Source organism: Pseudopodoces humilis, chromosome 22, assembly GCF_049639895.1.
Source record: "Pseudopodoces humilis isolate 2021_Gansu_Grassland_sample_001 chromosome 22, ASM4963989v1, whole genome shotgun sequence".
Lineage (NCBI taxonomy): Eukaryota > Metazoa > Chordata > Aves > Passeriformes > Paridae > Pseudopodoces > Pseudopodoces humilis.
Genome location: NC_142221.1, coordinates 6,012,192 through 6,030,077, shown reverse-complemented (window position 1 = coordinate 6,030,077; position 17,886 = coordinate 6,012,192). Strand labels below are relative to the sequence as shown.

The 17,886-nt window shown below is 50.1% G+C and overlaps 2 protein-coding genes across 2 annotated transcripts in view; both read left to right on the top strand.

Moving 5' to 3' along the window:
• EEIG1 (estrogen-induced osteoclastogenesis regulator 1) overlaps positions 1-13,377 on the top strand; it is a 37,275-nt gene extending 23,898 nt beyond the window's left edge. Inside the window, exons 5-12 of the mRNA XM_005527205.3 lie at positions 909-1,025; positions 1,485-1,531; positions 4,017-4,168; positions 5,275-5,379; positions 5,639-5,828; positions 6,016-6,137; positions 7,251-7,320; positions 8,229-13,377. Of these exons, the coding sequence (XP_005527262.1) occupies positions 909-1,025; positions 1,485-1,531; positions 4,017-4,168; positions 5,275-5,379; positions 5,639-5,828; positions 6,016-6,137; positions 7,251-7,320; positions 8,229-8,274 (849 nt within the window). The 3' untranslated portion in view covers positions 8,275-13,377. The remainder of the gene's footprint in view (positions 1-908; positions 1,026-1,484; positions 1,532-4,016; positions 4,169-5,274; positions 5,380-5,638; positions 5,829-6,015; positions 6,138-7,250; positions 7,321-8,228) is intronic.
• An 872-nt stretch (positions 13,378-14,249) lies between these two features.
• Positions 14,250-17,034, top strand: DPM2 (dolichyl-phosphate mannosyltransferase subunit 2, regulatory). Its single transcript, XM_014256252.1, has 4 exons — positions 14,250-14,275; positions 14,626-14,715; positions 15,791-15,893; positions 16,200-17,034. Exons 1-4 carry the CDS (start codon positions 14,273-14,275, stop codon positions 16,256-16,258), a joined length of 255 nt encoding a protein of 84 aa, XP_014111727.1. The 5' UTR covers positions 14,250-14,272; the 3' UTR covers positions 16,259-17,034.
• The last annotated feature ends 852 nt before the right edge of the window (positions 17,035-17,886 follow it).

Genomic DNA, 17,886 nt, shown 5'->3' with positions numbered 1-17,886 from the left:
CATGTCTTCCTGATCACACGAGATGAGACACAACTGCCTTCTGTTCCTAAAGCTGTGCATGAAAAAAGCTATAACTTTTTCTTTGAAACACTCTGTTAATACACCAGGGTTTAGGGCAAGGGGAAAAAGGTGCTCTTCATTGTGTTTGTATTTACTCTGGAGAGATCCGTGCCCTTTTTGAAAATGCGTGTGATCTTCAGCTTTGTCACCTTCCCTGTTTGCTTCCCATTTGTTAGAGAAGGTTTAGAGAGCTCACAACTAAATCTCTCCAAATATTTATCTTCCCTTCTGCCTGTCAAAACAAACCCCTGGCTAGTTAAACCTCAGCAGTGTTGAGGAGGAGCTGCCCAGCCCAGCAGCTGCCTCTGAGGGGTGAGGCACAGGCAGTGCCACATGGCTCTGGGCCTCCAGCTCCCTGTGCCCATAGTCTCAGTTGTTTTTTTCAGGATGGTGTCACTTTCCCCCTGTAACAATATCCTTTCATCTTCTGGTTCACATGCTCCACTGCATTCTGGGATGGCCCAATACAAAGAGTGCCTTATTATGTTTGTGTATGTGTGATTCTGTTTTTTCCACATTGTTGACCTAGTGCTTTCCATGTCCTTGGTTATGCAATGGCTGCAGGCTGGTTAACTCTGTCCTGGCCACCACCACTACTGTACACCCTTCCTCCATGTGGGCTTGGCTTCCAGAAGGCCTCCAAGTGTCCATCTAGCTTGGGATTAGGAATGTGACCCTGTCCATGCTCAAGAACAGGGAAACTTCACAGCCACCACTGTGTCCTGGCTCCTGTTAGTGCCCTTGCTCACAGATGTGTTCTCTCCCTTTGGTCTGTGTGACACTGTGTATACCTTTATGGAGTAATGGCTGCTCTCTCACCTTCCCCTCCATTGTTTTCTTCGCTGCAGCTGGGCTTTGCTGATCTAAATCTGGCAGAATTTGCAGGCTCTGGATCCACTGTCCGTTGCTGCTTGCTGGAAGGATACGATACTAAGAATACCCGACAGGACAACTCCATCCTAAAGGTACAATAGCTAGAACTTACACGGTACAAAACCTACTTAGGACTTTGGGGAGATCGCAGTGCTGTGCCAGGCCTGAGAGAATGTCCTGTTATGTGTGGAGATGTGATTTTGCTTTTGTGCTGCTAGACTGACTTGAGAAGCTTCCCATTATCAGAGTTGCCCTCTGATAATTTGGCATTGATTTGGCCAAGCAGTGACCCTTGACAAAGAAACCAGGAACAGGAGGGAGGGAAAAGGTTGTTACAATGCATTGTCAGTGTGGCCTGGTAGTGTCCTGCTGCCGCTTGGAGTTACTGATGCCAAGGAGGAAAATACTTTGCTAAATCCCTGAAGCTGATTTCCTTGGGAAAGGAGCTAGATCTGGATGATCTTTACACCTAGCCCTTGACCTCCTGGCTGTTGGGAAGTGAGGAGCTCAGTTCAGCATGGCTAATGATGTGCCTTGTGTCCCCTCTTCAGGTCACGATTGGAATGTCCCTGCTCTCTGGGGACCCCTGCTTCAAAACGTGAGTTCCTGGGTCTACCCCATTCTGGGCAGACACTAAAATTGATGAAGAGAGGGGAAAAGATATTGGGAGATACAGTAAAACTGGTTGAATCAGCCAGAAAAGTATAGCCAGCCTGTGCTAGTAATTGTTTTTGTTCTTTGCTCTGGATTTCCCAGCTTTGATTATTGCTGTGCACAGTATTTTCCTGGCTGGTGCAACTTAGGTTTTGGAAACCAGTAGATTTTGATTACAAACTTCATGTTTTGCCTGAAGGATAGAATTTCTCATGACTCTGGGCTTGGTTTCACTGACCTCCAAGAGGAGAAAGGTCAATAAAGAAAACAGTCTTGGAAGTGGACACGCTTCAGCACATATCATGGGAGATAAAGATCTCAGATTGAAATAGCAACAAAAATACTTTAAGGCTGAATCATTTTAATTTTTTTTTTTCTTCAGGGCTCACAACTTGTATTAATTAGCAGAGAAATTGCAGTAATGTGGTGTTTTTTAATGGATAATGATAGGAAAGAATAAGTACAGGCTGTGGAGCAGTTTTGCTGCTTAAAGAATTGTTGATGAATCAGTGAATATCCTGGCCACATCTTCCCTCACACCACAGTGCAGCATCACAAATCTCAGCCCTGCTGTGGTGTGCTGGAAGGTGTGACTACACAGCAGGGCTGCCAGGTGCCCAAAGGAATATTTCATGTCGCCTTCCAACAGCCTGAGAGAAGAAAGCTTTACCTTGAGGCCAACTCTTGTAGCAGTTGTATTCTGGGCTAAAAGGTCTAATTTTAGGAGCTAGCTTGGGGTGTGTAAAGTAGCTCAAATTCTTGTTAAAAATGCTGCATAATTTTTGGTAGGTTTGTTTTGTGACTGGCTTTTCATAATGCTGCAGTATTTTCTGATACTTTTAAACCCAAAATCAGTGTCATCTGATTCTGTAAAATTGCTACTTCAGAAGGAAGTATAATAAAGAAGTTTTGTATATCTTAAACTATACATTTATAGCAGTAACAGATGTTTTAAATCTAGGGTACTAGGATGTCTGGTAATAATGTCTGACAAAAATACCTGTTGCTCCTTTGCAAGGAAAGCAAGTCCCACTGTTAGAATGCCTGAAAATTACACAGGATAGGATATAAATATTCATTTAATCTAAGTAAGTTCAGCCAGAAAGTCAAACCTCCTAATTTTCTTGAAGGATTTTTGCAGTCATTCCCACTTTTCCCTTTTATGTTGATGATGTGCAAATATCTAAAAATAGAAGGTTTGCATGTGGAATAGTCCTTGATCAGTAGAGCTTCTGGTAAATGACATCCATTAGAGTTAGACAGGAATTAAACTGTGCTGGGAAATCATTCCCAAGCACTGATTTTTTTGCAGCACTCCATGAACCTTCTCCTGCTGGGGTTATTGGAAGGGGCAGAGCAGCTGAGCTGACAGACCAAAGGGCTGCTCCCACAGCTGCTGCAGGAACAGTTTGCTTGCTTAAGGTTGTAAAAGCTTTAAAAACCCATGAAGCAAAGTCCCCAAAGCATCTGGGTGCATGCAAATCACTGATAACGTGATTAGGGAGGGTTTTTTCCTGGTGAAGGCATGCTGTGAGTTTCCTGAAAGCTTTATAGCCATTCAGCTGCTTGCATTAAATATGCTCTCTTCCAAAATACTGCAGAGATCCCCTTTCATGTAACATCTTCTCTCTGAGCTCTGAGTGAGACAAAAGATTTTATTTCTCACTCCTCACTTAAAAACCGTAATATGATCCTTTAGTTCCAGTTCAGACTTCAGGCTACAGGGAGGTTAGGGCTCCAACAGGAATATTCACTTTGCCTTGCTGCACATGCTGTGGCTTCCACCCAAAAGCACTTTTGGAGGAAGGGAGGGGGCTCCAGGCACTCACAGCTCTGCCCCGCAGTCAGCATTTACAAAGGGATGTTGCGAGCTCACGGAATAACCAGAAAAATAATTCTGACAGCTGGAAAAACACTTTCGTTTCACTGAAAAGGAGTTTAATAGTCAGTTAAAAAAGGGAAAGGTTATTTGATTGTCATAAAAGTACTCTCATAGGGGCACAGGGTTGCTGGGATAAAAGGGTTCATTTTGGCCAAAGAGGTGTAAAAGAAAGGAAGCTGGAATTGAGAGTGGGACAACAGCAAACTGGTTCCTGTTTGTGAAGCCAGCTGGCCAGTGGACCCGTGTTGGGAGCAGCTCTGGATGGTGTCCTGGAGGACAGTGCAAGTTCTGAGCCTGTTGTCCTATGTAAATTAATGAATGGGCCCTTTTTGCTTTAATTTACCTCAAAAACTTGATTTTTCTTATAATGCAGTCCAAGATAGGGAAGACACCAGTCTTGCATGTAGGAAAACAAAACCCAACATCCCATTTGAGCTGCTGGTCAGAGGGCTGCCAGCTTCCCCCTACTGAGAAGGGTGGGATAGACGGAATGATGGCTGCTGCTCCCTGCCTGGCAGTCTGTAACCTCCTTGCCTTCTGATTTCAGGCCTCCTTCCACTGCCAAATCCATCACCATCCCAGGGCAGGACTCTACTCTGCAGCTGACCTGCAAGGGTGAGGGAACCACCAGCAGCAGCAGTTCCTCCACAATTGGCTCCCTGCGCCAGAGCAAGCCAAGAACTGCCATTCTCAGCTCAGGTCTGAATGCCCACCCTGGAGCCATGCAATGTGTGTCTGTGTCTGGACACTCCTTTGTTTTTCCCAGCAGTTGAAAGCACAGAAATTCTTTATTTTTCATGCTTTCCCACACCCATCCTCAACCCCATTACTCATTAAGAATATTGAGAATAACAAAGCCATCTAAGTGTAACTGAGGAGAAGAAGGTTGAATATTTGCCACATGTGTATTTCTGTTAGTGGAGATAAAGCAATTTGTTCTTTTTGCTGGGGATTTAATAATTCATGCACTGCACTCATCCCTGCTTTCCACTGTGTTCAATGACACTTACCATTGTTCTATACTCAGTTATTCTGTTGTTCAGATTTATCTTCCAGAAAAGTTCCTCTGAAGGTTTTAGAGGTTGGTTTAAGGTCTAGTGGCCTTGTTCCAGCTGCTGATGCAGTTCTTCGGCTTCTCTATGAGCCTGTTTTCAAGGGCACTGCATTTTCACATCAGTTTTTTTTTCTTCCCAGCACATTCCAAATGTGCAGGCAGATACACTGCACCAAAATAGTACTCGAGTCTCATCCCCTCAGTGACAGAGCACGTGGTGCAAGTGGTGTTCATAAAAAGCTGGCTAATGTGTTACATTTGTGCACTTCTGGATAAGCTTCCTGCAAGAGAGACAAGCAGGACTTGCAAAGGAGCAGGGGTTATGCTGAAGTGTCTTTATCAAATTCAGAGATTATTTAAATGTTACAGACTCTCACAAGTAATAGAAAGGGAAAGGAAATGCAGAAAAAAACCAGAGGTTTAAATACTTCACTGTCAGTGGCCATCTGATGCTTACTTGGTCTTAGCTTGATGCTTTTAACTATGGATAGTTTCAGACACTACTTGTCCTTCTAGATTCTACAAGCGCGCAGAGATGTTTGTAAATTCATGTGGTGGATAGAAATAGTGATAAACTTGTCAGAGAAGCTCACTGTGATCTTCCCTACTCCCTGGGTGTTTGTAAGCCCTGTACAGCAGGGGCTCTGGCCAGTAGACTGCCCTTTCCTTGATCTGCCTCCACTCTCATCTGATCAGTGCACCATGTGCTGGCTTGGTTATGGTGTGAGCAGTGTCCTCTTCTCCTTGGCAGGTGTCCCAGAAGAGTCAGATCAGAACCTGTCCAGCCCAGAGGAAGTTTTCCACTCAGGGCACTCACGGAACTCGAGCTATGCCAGCCAGCAGTCCAAGATCTCTGGTAACCAACCACTGATTCACACAGCTCTGCCATCCCTTTTCCTTTCTGCAACAAGCTCCTGTGAGTGAGAGTGATTTGCAGCCATCTCTCTCACCCTGCTCTGTAATACCAGCCTCCTGCTGAGTCTCTGCAGATGAGCTCATAGAAGTCTGAACCTCTGTGTGCAGGGGCAGAAGTGCTGCTGTGAAGCTGCCCTGCCCGTTAGCTGTGCTGCCAGGAACGGGAGCAGATGAGGTTTGCAATCCCTCTGTGTTGGCAGGTTACAGCACGGAGCACTCCCGCTCCTCCAGCATGTCCGACCTGACCCACCGCCGGAACACGTCCACCAGCAGCAGCGCCTCCGGGGGGCTCAGCATGACCGTGGAGTATCCCGAGGGGGAGAGGGAACACAAACTGGAGAAGCCACCTCGCCCCCCCAGACCACCCCTCCTGCTGGATAGACCCTCCCGGTGAGTAACAGTGGAGCAAAGACATTTCTCTGGGAAGGAGAGACAGAACCTGCTCCTTTGTCTTCGGGAAGCAGCAGATCAGATTGTGGCCACTGAGGAGGAGACGGTGGCCAAGAGAAGCAGGGCAGTGTGTAGAAGTCTGTGTCTTGAAAGCTGAGTAAGTTTTTCCTGTATTTCTTCTTGCTAGGAGGAAAAAGGATTCAATGGAGAGTCACCCAACCCGAGTGGATGACACCAGGATCGATGCTGATGATATAGTGGAGAAAATAATGCAGAGTCAGGACTTCACAGATGTCAGCAATACTGAAGGTGAGAGGAGAAGCCTCAGAGGGGATGTCTGAGTTGTTCCTTTCACAAGGCTGCCAAGCATTTACAGTCAGATCTGATCTGCCATGGGCTCCCTTCTCCTTTTGACAGCTATTTGCTTTCAGTGCTTGCTGGGTGTTTCTGTGGTAGATTAACCACGTGGGTGTGAGAGCTGCACATGTATTTACAGATAGCACTTGCTGCTGTTCCACACATGACAGCAGAGATTGAATAGTAACTGAAACATGCAGGGAGAGAGAGGAAAAACACTGATTCTCAGTGCAGTGGAGATCAGTTGCATCAGCTGTATGCACTGCTCTAGTGCCTTTTGTCTAGGTCAGGCCAAGGGTATTTGTCAAAAGAGAAGAGCACAACTAGAGGGGAAGCAGCACATCTCTACAGAAACATGGGTTACCATGTGATGGTGGTCAGGTCTGTCAGAGAGCTTATGAAGTGGTTTTCTCCACTGCAGTCACAGCATCTGTTAGGAGAAAACTAATAATATAACTGCTTTTGTTTTCACTTTCATTTTCCAGTTTAGCATAGAAATCAATCTCTAGTCTGATTTTTCCATCTGAGGTTTTCTCTGTCAAGTTTTAAACTTGAGCCTAGCTTGTTATCTGTGCTTTGTTAATTTACCATTAGTCACCTTAAATTGTTGCACATAGCAGCACTCTTACCATGTGGGGAGTTATACCTCTCTCAGCGTGGGTTAGAACTAGACTGAGTACAGCTGCCTCTCACCAGCAGAACAGACTGAGCTTCTCCTCCAGTGATTCTACCAAAGCAGTGTGAGGCCCCTCATCTGTTCAGATGTGTGTAAGCTGACCAAGAATTTGCATCAATGGAATTGCCTTAAAAAAAGGCAGCTGGGGGAGTATGGGTGAATTAATATCTCTGCTTTTATTCTTCCAAAGCTTCATGTGTGGAGGCTCCCTTTCGGAGCAAGGAAAGGAGTTCCCAGGGGCTCGATGACTGTGGGAACACCACCAGAAAGTGTGGATGTGCATCTGCTGAGACACACTTGTTCTTTGCTGATTGTGTGTCTGGGAGGGGAGTTCCTGGCAGTCTCAGTAGTTCTGGATTTTGATGTCTGTCTTCCTTTTCTATCTGCAGACAGCAACTTGAGGTTGTTTGTGAGCAGAGACGGAACAACTACGCTGAGCGGTATTCAGCTGGGAAACAGGTAGGTGTCCTAAAAGGCTGGCAGACAGAGGGGCTCCAGAGAGATTAGTGAGTGGGCTCTGTACCTAGGAAACTTCCACTTCTTGCTACAGGAGAGATTCTAAACATCATGTGCTACATGGTGGCTTTATTCCCATATTAACAGCCCTGGGATCCCTTTGGTGGCGGGCTGCAGTTCCACTAGAGTATGAATGCAGTTCTCAGCAGGAGCTCAGAGGGATAATGGGATCCTGGTTGTTAGACCCAGGAACAGAAGTGAGGAGTGAAAGGACAAAATGGTAGAGGCTGGTTCCCGTTTGTTCCTGAAGGAGGGAGCTTTGCCTCCTGCTGGCCTGCAGCAAAACTGCAGCAGAGCGGGAAAGGAAGGGAAAGGAGTCCCTTTTCCCTCCCTTTTATTGTCCCTTTTCCCTGCCTCTTCCATAATCATCGAGGGCTTGTTCTCTCATGAAAGCCTTCTGAAGCAATAAAACTTTTTCTTGCCACTATAGCTCTTAGTACTGCTTTTGGCCAGTTGCGTTTGAGGCTTTATTGCATCTTTTCAGTAGAATTAAAAAGAGCAGACATGGTAATGCAGAGATGTATCAAGTTGGTAACAAAGCCAGGAGCACAGCAAAGCCAGGCACTCTGGCTCTTTGTTCTGGGTAGGATACTCCCATTTTGCTGTGTCCTGTAGAAGGACTCGTGTGTCACACCCAGCTCTCTCCAGGGCTCTGTTGCTGACTTGCCACCTCATTATCCCTAATCCAAGGACTGGTTTCCCACAAGGCTGACTCCTTGTCACTGATACCTGCAGTGTTTTTATGTGGGTTTAGAAGATGATGTTTGAGAGTTGAGAGCTCTGAATCAGAACTTGGTTGCTCAAAATGACTGTGGAAAGTAACTGGCCCCTCTCCCCCTCTGCCTCCCCAGGGTCTCATCTGGAGTTTACGAGCCTGTGGTGATTGAAACCCACTAAATGTGAAGAACAGGGTAGAGCTGCTGGACACAGGCCCCCTACCCAGTCCTCTGCCACATGGATGCCAACCTTTACCTCTCTTCATGCAGCATTCCAGAAGGGATTTCTCCATGCCCCTCCCCACACGTTTGCACTGCAGAACTACTCCAAGACCACTCCAGAACATGCACTTTCCCTGCATTGGCATTGTCCTTCTCTGCTTCCTGGTCCTTCCAGTGCATGCCTTCCCCTTGTTCCTGCTCAGACACAAGGTGTCTGTGGGGCTTATCCTTGGGCTAGTCCCAGAGGATGTTGCTCATCTGCATCCCTCATTCCACCCATTCACTTTGCAGCAGGAGACTTCTCAGTTTCTGTCTCCCCAAAACATTGGGTTATACCACTGTGAACTCTTCACGCCACTGGGGGTGGGGGAAACCATTCTAACCAAACCCAGAGCTGCTTGCTGGGGACACGGTGACATGGCCACTTGCAGGATGCTTTATTCCATTGACTCTGCAAGGAAACATCACCTCCTAAGGCAATGGTTGTACTGAACAAGGTATGCTGTGGTGTACACTTCACCTTCCTATCCTCACATCCCCAAACAACATCTTCTCATAGGAAATACTTCCCAAAAGTGCATTTCAGAAAACTGCCGCAATCCAGCTGGGAGTTGGTGAACGGTTAAATGTGAGTGCTCGTCACACCACCAACTGCAGCAGCCCTTCCACTGCTGGGCATGGAAGGGGGTGTTCATCAACTAGCATTAGTAGGAGCACTTCAGAGGTTACAGATTTTACCTGGAGGAGGCTTCTACTCACTATTCCAGGAGTATAATCTGTGTTTGCTGGACTGATTCAGCAAATAGTCCTGTTGGAGCTTGGAATACAAAGCCTCTTTTTTTTTTTTTTTTTTTTCTTCTTGTTTCATTGGCTCAGAAAGGGAACTGCCCTTCTTGGACTGTGAGATGAATCTCGTCTGACAGCCCTTCCCTGGACCAGAGCTGGATGCAGTTGACTGCAGTGGTGTCTGTTGTGGTGGTGATGTCAATTGCCTCTCTTGGCCTGGGCCAGTAAGGGATTTGGTGTTGCTTTGCCTTTCTTGCCTTGTCAGCAGAGATCTGTGCCTGAGCTGGTTCCTTCTGGGGCTGGGGAGAAGCTACTGTCTCTGCCTTCAAGGGTAGAAGGGGTGTTTGCTGCTGCATTAGCCACAGCAGCTGTTCTGACCTGCTCTGTGGTGAGTGAACTCTTTTGACAAGGCTTCAAACTGTTCTCTGGTTGATCTTTCAATTGCTCTTCTTTGGGTTTGGTTTCTGCAGTTGTTTGACACTTCTCCTTGCAGTGTGTGGCAGAAATGTCAATCCCTTTCATCTCCCACGTGGAGATTCTCCTGGCAGCCAAATTGCCAGCCAGGATCTGGGCAGCCCCCGGCTGTGGGCCAGCAGCAGTCTGTGCTTGCAGCCCTCCCTGTACAGAGCCCCTCAGCTGATAAGCTATTTGTGTGTAGTGCCCATTCCTCTTTTGCCAGTGTACTGTGGTAGCACTCAGCAGCCGTGCCCTCGGAGCAATTCCACACTCCAGGACCTGGCTCCCCTCTGACACTTGTGTGTGTGTGTACAGGCACACACTCATTCTGTTCAGCAAGGAAAGACTTGTAACTGATCACGTCATTCAAATTCTTAGTTATTGTAAAGCCTCTTTTAAAGGAGGAAAAAAAAAAAAAAAGCATTAACTGTGGTCTCTTTGGCCAGAATGCATGCAGATGAGCTGCTGGAAAAGGGAATCTGGCAGAATGAGAAACAAGGAATGAAAGGGCCTTGATTTAGCTTTTTTTTTACCCTTCTAGCTAAGGATGCTGCATGGGGAGGGTGCTCAGCAGTGTGGTAAAACTATGTAGTTGCATACTCTGTTTTGATGGTTTCTCTATTTGAGTCAAGAGGACTCTTCCTGTGTTTGGACAGACCACATATAGGATATGCATCTTTTCCACCCTTTGCCTTCAAAGGGAATTAAATTTGAATTAGGATAAAAAGGGGATACAGACAACACCTTGATTTGGTTTTAATGTAAGGAAAAAGTGTTGGATCTTTTGAGACTGCCTAGAACAAAAGCTCTTTCACACTTTCACACTTGCTAGGTTTTTTTTTAATGGTGATCTCTTCTTCATTCAGCCTGGGTAGGTTTGGCACTCACTTGCAGGCTGCTGAGCATCCTGCCCTGTTCCTGGGGTGCCACGTGTCTGCAGGAAGGAGAGAACTGCTTGTCTTTCTCTCTCCCTGGGGCAGTGCCAGAAAGCCAGGCCTGGCCTGACCGTCTGCTCAGGTCAGGGTGAGGGCAGAAGGAGGCTCGGACAGCAGTGGCTGTTCTGCCCTGTCTGTGGATGGCTGTGCAGAGCCGAGGGTCTGGCTGCTCCCCAGGGGCCAACAAAGCCCCTCAGGAAATCAGATCCAACCAGGACTTGAAAGGAGCAAGCATAAGCCAGGAAAGAGGCCAAAACCCAGCTCACTTCTGCTTTGCTTCTGTTCCCATGAAAAACAATGGTAGTCACTGTCAGAGCAGTTGGGATCCCAGGACATTCTTCTGGCCTCCATTGGCAAGAGTTGGCTGCTCTGAGGCACTGGCAGCTCAGCATGTCACGAAACCAGTGGGACAGAGAGAAGAGGATCTTCCCAGCAAAGCAAGAGGAGAAGCAGTTGAGCTTTTGAGAGCACTGGTCTCTTCTTCCCAGGCTGGCAGAGGCATAACCTGCTCCATCACATCACTGTGGCCAACCTGGGCATGTCTTTGGCTTCTCTTCTAGTGGCTTGGCACATCACTGCTTGCATTTCTGGTAACTGTGTCTCATAGGGTATTTCTTGTCTCCACCCTAGTGCCTCCACAGATCCTGGTCTTTGTGTGGCTTTTTAGCTCTCCTGCCCCTGGTTTTGAGTGAGTAAGCAGTCCTAGTCATCCAGCCTTGCACTGCACAGCTGGGGCACGTGGAGCAGACCTGGAGGGAGGAAGGAGCAGTCTGTTCCTATTTGTAGATCCCATGCAGGGTTCCTGCTGCACATCCAGCACAAGCAATGCCCAGCAGTCTCCAGGCAGCCGTGGGCACCCGAGCTGGTGGCTGTGGGGTCACTTGTCCCACACACTCACTGCTGCCTCAGGAAGCTGCATCTCATGAGCACTTTTTCCTTGTGGCATCGCTGCTGCCTGTTCCTCTTTGGACTTTGAACATTTAAGAAGTGAATCAGTTTCCAGACCCAAACCGCTGGCTATTTTCCTTTGGGTTTTTCTTTTTTGTTGTTAAGTTTATGGAATTTTTTTTTATACAAACCCAGCAGGCTGGTGTTTTTCAACTGCATTATTGTTTCATTGATATTTTATTTCAGGGGGGCTTAGGGGGGAAATGTTCTTCCCCTCATTGTTCCCCTTCTCAGGGGATTCAGGGGTGGCTTAAACAAGTAAAATTGGCAAGACTCTGCATCCCCTGGGTCTCTGATGCTGACAAGCAGGGCTGCTCACACCTGGCTGGCCCCGGAGAGCAGAGCTGGCTCTCTGCTTCAGTTTTGGGATCAGGCAAAACGTGTGGCCGCTGCTCCTGGTTTCTAGACCTTTAGTTGGTGGAAGCACATTGCAAAGCGTTAGGAAATTCAGTGTAACTTTTTTACTAACTTTTTTTCTTTTTTAAAAACCAATATAAAACTGAGTGCCCAAAAGAATAGGCTTAGTCGTTACTTGATGCAAGAGATGGATTTCAATTGGAAATAGTGATGGGAAAAGGGGGAGAAGGATGTTGCTCCCTCATCATCATCTTTTGTATGGTCAGCACTTTAAATGGGGGCCTCGTGCTGTTCTGACCCTTGGAGTGATGGGCAGCAGGTGTGTGATTTCTCCCCCCATCATTGCCACATCACTTTGTCCCCTGCAGAAAGTTTAACAAGCCCTTTTAAACATTTGCTTCAGTTTTTAGAGTGTTCCGAACCAGGTGGAGGCCTGAAGAAATAGTATTTCATTCTCATCCGAATAGGAGGGGTTGACTTTTTATTTATTTTGTCGTCGCTGTTTCTTTTTAAGCGGGTGGCAGTGCAGCTGGTCTCTGCACTGCGCCAGGAACCTCTGGGAAAACCTCACTCCAGGTACGCTAGAGCACCACAGTTAAACCCCTCCTGGCGAGGGGCTCCCCCTCCCCTCCTCGCTGCCTTACCCGGGGGCTGCAGACCCCCCTCCACCCCTCCTGCCCCATCCCTGCTGCCCCACCTGGTCTCTAGCTGAGTTCTTGCTCTGGTGACTGAGCCCTTTGGACAAGGCCAGTCCCCAGGGACAAGTTCCTACAAACTCTGCCTGGTCGCAGGTGTTTGTCCTTGAAAAGCCACTTCCTCTCTGGGGAGGGATCGATGAATGCGAAATTCCCCCCGTTTCCCTCCTGAGAGCTGTGTCCATCAGCCCCCTCCCTGCGCCCTCCGATCCCGCTGCCTCCAGAGCGTCTCTGCCCACCGGGAGGCAGCGGGTGTGGAAACCTGGGAAATGAATTTGGATGAAACTCTGAGCGAGGGATGCGGCTGAGCCTGGTAACTTGCCTCAAACACATGGAATAGCGGTAGAGCCCATATTTTTGTGGGGGGAGGGAGGGGAAGGGGAGATCATGTTTTATTTTCTTGAAAGTGAATTGAGCTTGGTGACCTTTGGCTGAGGCGCACTTGATTTGTATCAGATTCTATAGAGAGATGGCTGATATTTTTGGAAAGGGAATGGGTCTATGCAAACTTCCAAAATTGCTTGAAAGATAGTTTAACCTTTTTTTTACTTTGAAAATTTAAAGATAAATCTAACTTTTGTCTTAAAGCAGAAGTGCGTTTAGAAAGAGAAGCTACTTCCACTGCTCTATTTTGATGATGATTCTTGGAAAGTTTGGGCTGGAGGGAATGACTATTTTTCACCATTTCTATCTTGCTCCTCTAGTTTTTTTGTTTCTTTTTCTAACGGAATGCTGTGCCGTCTTTGATTCAACAGATCGTGTTTGTATTTTCTGTATCTGGTTCCTAATGTAGAGAAATAACAAATATATGAGGAAATCAATATAATGTCAAATGTTGTTATGGTTTGGGGGAAAAATAAAGGGTTTTTGGTACTTCACACTGATTCTTCTTGCTCTGTTTCTTGTTTTAAATATCTGCTATGGGCTGAGAAGGGCACGCTTGGTCCTAGAATAGTTTGGCTTTGCCTTCTTAGATTGCTCTGGCAGCTGGGAGAGGAGATCCCAGCCCTTTCCTGGAGAGGGCAGCTGGCAGCACAGCACCAGTCCTGTGGACACACCAGTCCCAGGGAAAGGTGACACCTGCCTGAGTCCCCAGCAGTGTTCTGTGTTCTGTCCTGTCTGTCCCAGCCTAGGCTCTGCCTGAACTGCCTCTCCTGTTGGGGCTATCTTGCCAGGCTCACCTGGGGGATCGAGCCCACAGCCCAGCAGGGCTCCAGAGAATAAATCTCTCTGGATCCTCAGCGCTTGTACCTCTTGGCCAGCACAGGCTCGCCACCCCTTTAATGGAGGGTTAGCCAAATTCAGTGCAGATGGTCACTGCTGATGCGTGACAGGGCTGGAGGTGAACAGGAGCCCTGTGAGGAAGCGGCTTTTGCCTTTCGCACCTTCCCGCCGCCCCTCCGGACCCGCGCCCGGGCCGTTCCCGCCGCCCCTCCCGGGCGTTTCCCGGGCCGTTCCCGCCGCCTCTCCGGAGCCGCGCCCGGGCCGTTCCCGCCGCCCTCTCCGGGCGTTTCCCGGGCCGTTCCCGGAGCCGTTCCCGCCGCCTCTCCGGGCGTTTCCCGGGCCGTTCCCGGGCCGTTCCCGCCGCCTCTCCGGGGCCGTTCCCGGGCCGTTCCCGCCGCCTCTCCGGGCGTTTCGCGGCTCCGGGAGGTGACGGAGTTCGGGCCCCGCCCCTCCTCCGCTGATTGGCCGCTCCCGGGGCGGGGCTGGCGGACTGCTCGCTGATTGGCGGGAGCGCCGGAAAGGCGGGGCCGGCGGGGAAGGAGGCCGGGGCGCCGCCATGGTGAGTGCGGGCCCAGCCCGGGGCGGGCCGCCGTGGCGGGGCGGGGAAGGGGCGCTGCTCGGCCCGGTGGCACGGGGGGCTCGGGCCGAATCGCGGCCCGGAGCCCTCGCGAGGCTCCCTGGCTGCCGCCGCTGCGGAGAGACCGGTCCCGGCCGCATCGGGTCGGTCCTTGGGATGCGGTGTGTGAATTGGCTCAGGGAGCTGCCTGCGGCAGGCCCCGGCGGCCCGCGGCGGATTATCCCGCCGCAGTGTCTCATCCGCGCCGTCACGGAACCAACAGCAGCTGCCTTGAGCCACTCCTGGCCAGGCGCTGCCGTGGCGATCCCCTCTGACTGTCTCTCCCTTTGCAGGCCACAGCGACGGACCAGCTGGTTGGGTTTGGCTTGGTCGCCTTCAGCCTCGTCCTCTTTGTTTACTACACCCTCTGGATCATCGTACTGGTACGGGTTCCTCTGGCCAATATAATCGCAGTCACTCCATACTCAGGTGTTTCCCTGACCATTGTTCAGCTGGTGATGTGTCTGTGTGCCCCAAGGACTCTTGCCTTCTGGGTTAAACATTTCAGGGCAGAAATGTGTCCTCTGTGTGCTGGCACAGTCCGTGTACTCTCTGGGTATCACACTGATCGTGGTGTCCCCCTGCTGTTCCAAGACGGGCTGACCCAACTGGGGCTGGATGAGCCATTGGGAAGAGCTGGAGCCTGGCCCTGATGGAGGTGTAGTCATCAACGTCCACGTTTGCATTCCCTAGATTCCTGGTTCTGGTGGGAGATGACAGAGGGAAACATAGAAAGAGGCAAATCATAACACATCTGGAGCCTGGTAGGGAGGACAAGAGTTTAGGGAATGCAGGGCTCTGGAAATGTGATTGTGAGGCTTCCCATTTTTGGGGACACATCAGCTGAGGTCATTAGCGATTTTCTCCCTGGAAAGAAACTTTTCCCCACGAGCTTTCTAGGTTCAAGAGGCCAGGTTCAGCCCTGAGCTAATGCCTGAACTGCCGCCAGCTTTCCCTCCAACTCCAAGGGTTTTGAATTCCCCTCTTGCATCTGCTCACTGTGCTGCCCGAGCCATGTCTGTGCCGGCATTCCCAGAGCTGTCGGAGTATTGGCTGCTGTGTGGGAATCCTCACACTGCTCCCTAGTGTCTGGAGCCTTCTGCTGGCCTCTGCAGGGGGATGCTGCTGGGATAACCATGGAGCAGAGCCAGCGTCAGCTGCTCCCTTCTGCAGAGCAGAGACAGGGATTTGCTGTATTCTGCACCAGCAGCTCTGCCCACCCCGAGCCCCCGGGGCTGTGGGACCCTGTGCCAGCCCCAGAGCTGCCCCTCGTTGTCCAATGAACGCCAAAACCATCACTGCCCACCCACTCTTGGTCTCTGTGGCTGAGCCACCTGCAGGTCTGGGCACCCTTTTTTAGTCATCTCACACCAGATATTTCCGTGTTTCTCCCAAAACCTTGAGGCTGCACCTCGAGGTGTTGTCCCCACCTGCTGACACCCCTCTCTGTCCCTGCAGCCCTTCATTGACAGCGATCATGGGATCCACCAGTATTTCCTGCCTCGGGAATACGCAGTTATCATCCCTGTGGCAGCCGGGCTGCTGCTGCTGCTATTTATAGGTGAGAGTTATTTCTGTTGTTCTAATTAGAAACTTCTAAATTAGGAAGAGAGAAGAGGGTTGCTGTGGGTTTAGCTAATGTGTGGCACTCCTGACACTCTGTGGTAACTGTTGCAGCTCAGCCTGGCAGAGGGACTTGGGTCTGTGTTTGTGTGTGACTTTGGCTGTTGGAGCCTCTGGACAGCAGAATTTTCTTGTTCTGCTTAGATTCTGTTTCTCATTACCAGGTCAACACCTAGAGATGTAGACCTAGAAGTGCCTGGAATTAAAAGTTTCCTACCTGAATCTGTTTTCTCTCTCATGGCAGGTGTTTTTATAATGTTCGTAATGTGGAAGAGCAGGAAACACGCCAAGAAATCAGACTGAAGGCCCAGCTGAGGAGATGGGGAGGTGCCCACACTGCGGCATCGTAGCCAGGAAAAGACTTTTCCTGCAGCTCCAGGCAGACATCTCCAAGGTGCCCAACACTGAGCTGCTCCCACGTTCCCTCCTGCAGAGACTAAACCTGTAGTTTACAGTTCACTGACCAAAGAGAAGCAGGATTCATCCAAGGCTCATCAAGTGAGGGACCAGAGACCCTGCTGAGGGACCTGCTTCCCCCGCTGGGGCTGCCCTGCCCACTCTCTGGGTGCTACTTCCCCTCAGCTCTGGCTCTGCCCAGTAGTTTGTTCCTTCTGGGAATTTTATTTAAAAGTTTACCTACAGTTTGTGGGGGTTTTTTGATTCAAGTCTGAAAGGAGAGAAATGAGACTTTGGGCTTGGAAAGGACAGGTTTGCCTTCTCCATTTGCTTCTGGAAGGGCTAATTACAGTGCTGGGGGCTCTTGCCTTTCTGAAGAGGGACTCCCACAAGGCTGGGTGTGCAGAGGGTGCAGGGACAGTGCTGCCCTCTGCATCCCACCCAGCTGAGGGGGTGGTGAGGAGATGTCCTGGATCACAGCAAAGTATTGGGTGTGGTTCCCATCACAGCTCTCAGTCCTGGCTGGATTCCTGCCCTGGAGAAGGCTCCATGTGCCAGCCAGGCTGGGGCTGATCAGGCAGGTGTGGTGGCAGTATCCTTCTCCTGTGGGGTTTCCTTTCCTGGCAGCTCCCCTGGACCATGGGGCGAGCGGGATCACCCTCAATAAAGGTCTGTAAGTTCTCGCTCCCTGTCCTCTGCCCATGCCAAGGGCTGCCACAAGCCTGCCAGGGTGGGTTCAGCTGCGTGGCCCTGGCAGTGCATGACATCCTGCTGAAGAGGTGCTGCTGCTGAGGTCAGGCAGGGAAGCACCAGAGAGAACCTGGCCCAGCTTTGTGCTGGCTCTGCCATGCTTGGGGCTGCTGTACCCTGCCTGGGGAGGGTAGATTTGGGGAACTCTAACCCTTCTTGCATGTACTGTGAACTTCCTGCCAGCAGCATGTCCCACAGTCTCCCATCCTGCCTGGGGGTGAAGTTGGTGGCTTGGGACACCCCAAGGGCCACAGCTGAACCTGGCTGCAGGAGCCAGCAGAGGGCCCAGAGGTGAGGCTCTGGCTGGAGGCTTGTTTCCAGCTCTTACAGAGGCTGCCAGGCCACGCTGAGCTGTCAAACCCATTGCTGCCCTTCCCTGCCCCTCACCTGCTGGCCAGGGCTCAGCCCACCCCGCAAGGGTGGTTTTGGGCTGGGGCAGAAGGAAGCAAAGGGTAGAAGAATTCGGTGGTGACCGAGCAGCTGCAGGTGTGACCTCCCCCTGCAGCCTTGCTTCCTGTGCAGGAGCCCAGTGCTGTCCCTGTCACTTCCTCTCCCTCTGGTTTCAGGCCTGTTCAGGACAGGGGTCCGTTTCAAGGTTACATCTCGTGTTTCTTTATCACAGTGGGAGAAATCAAAGTCCAGTGCCCTGCCCTGGGCCAGCAGGTAGCTCGCTCTGGGGACAATTCTCAAGGGTGCTCTGTGGCTTGACCCTGGCAGGAGGGGCTGCAGGTGATGAGCACCCCCCTGGAGCCATTTGATGGGGTCTGGGGTACTGAAGGTCTCAC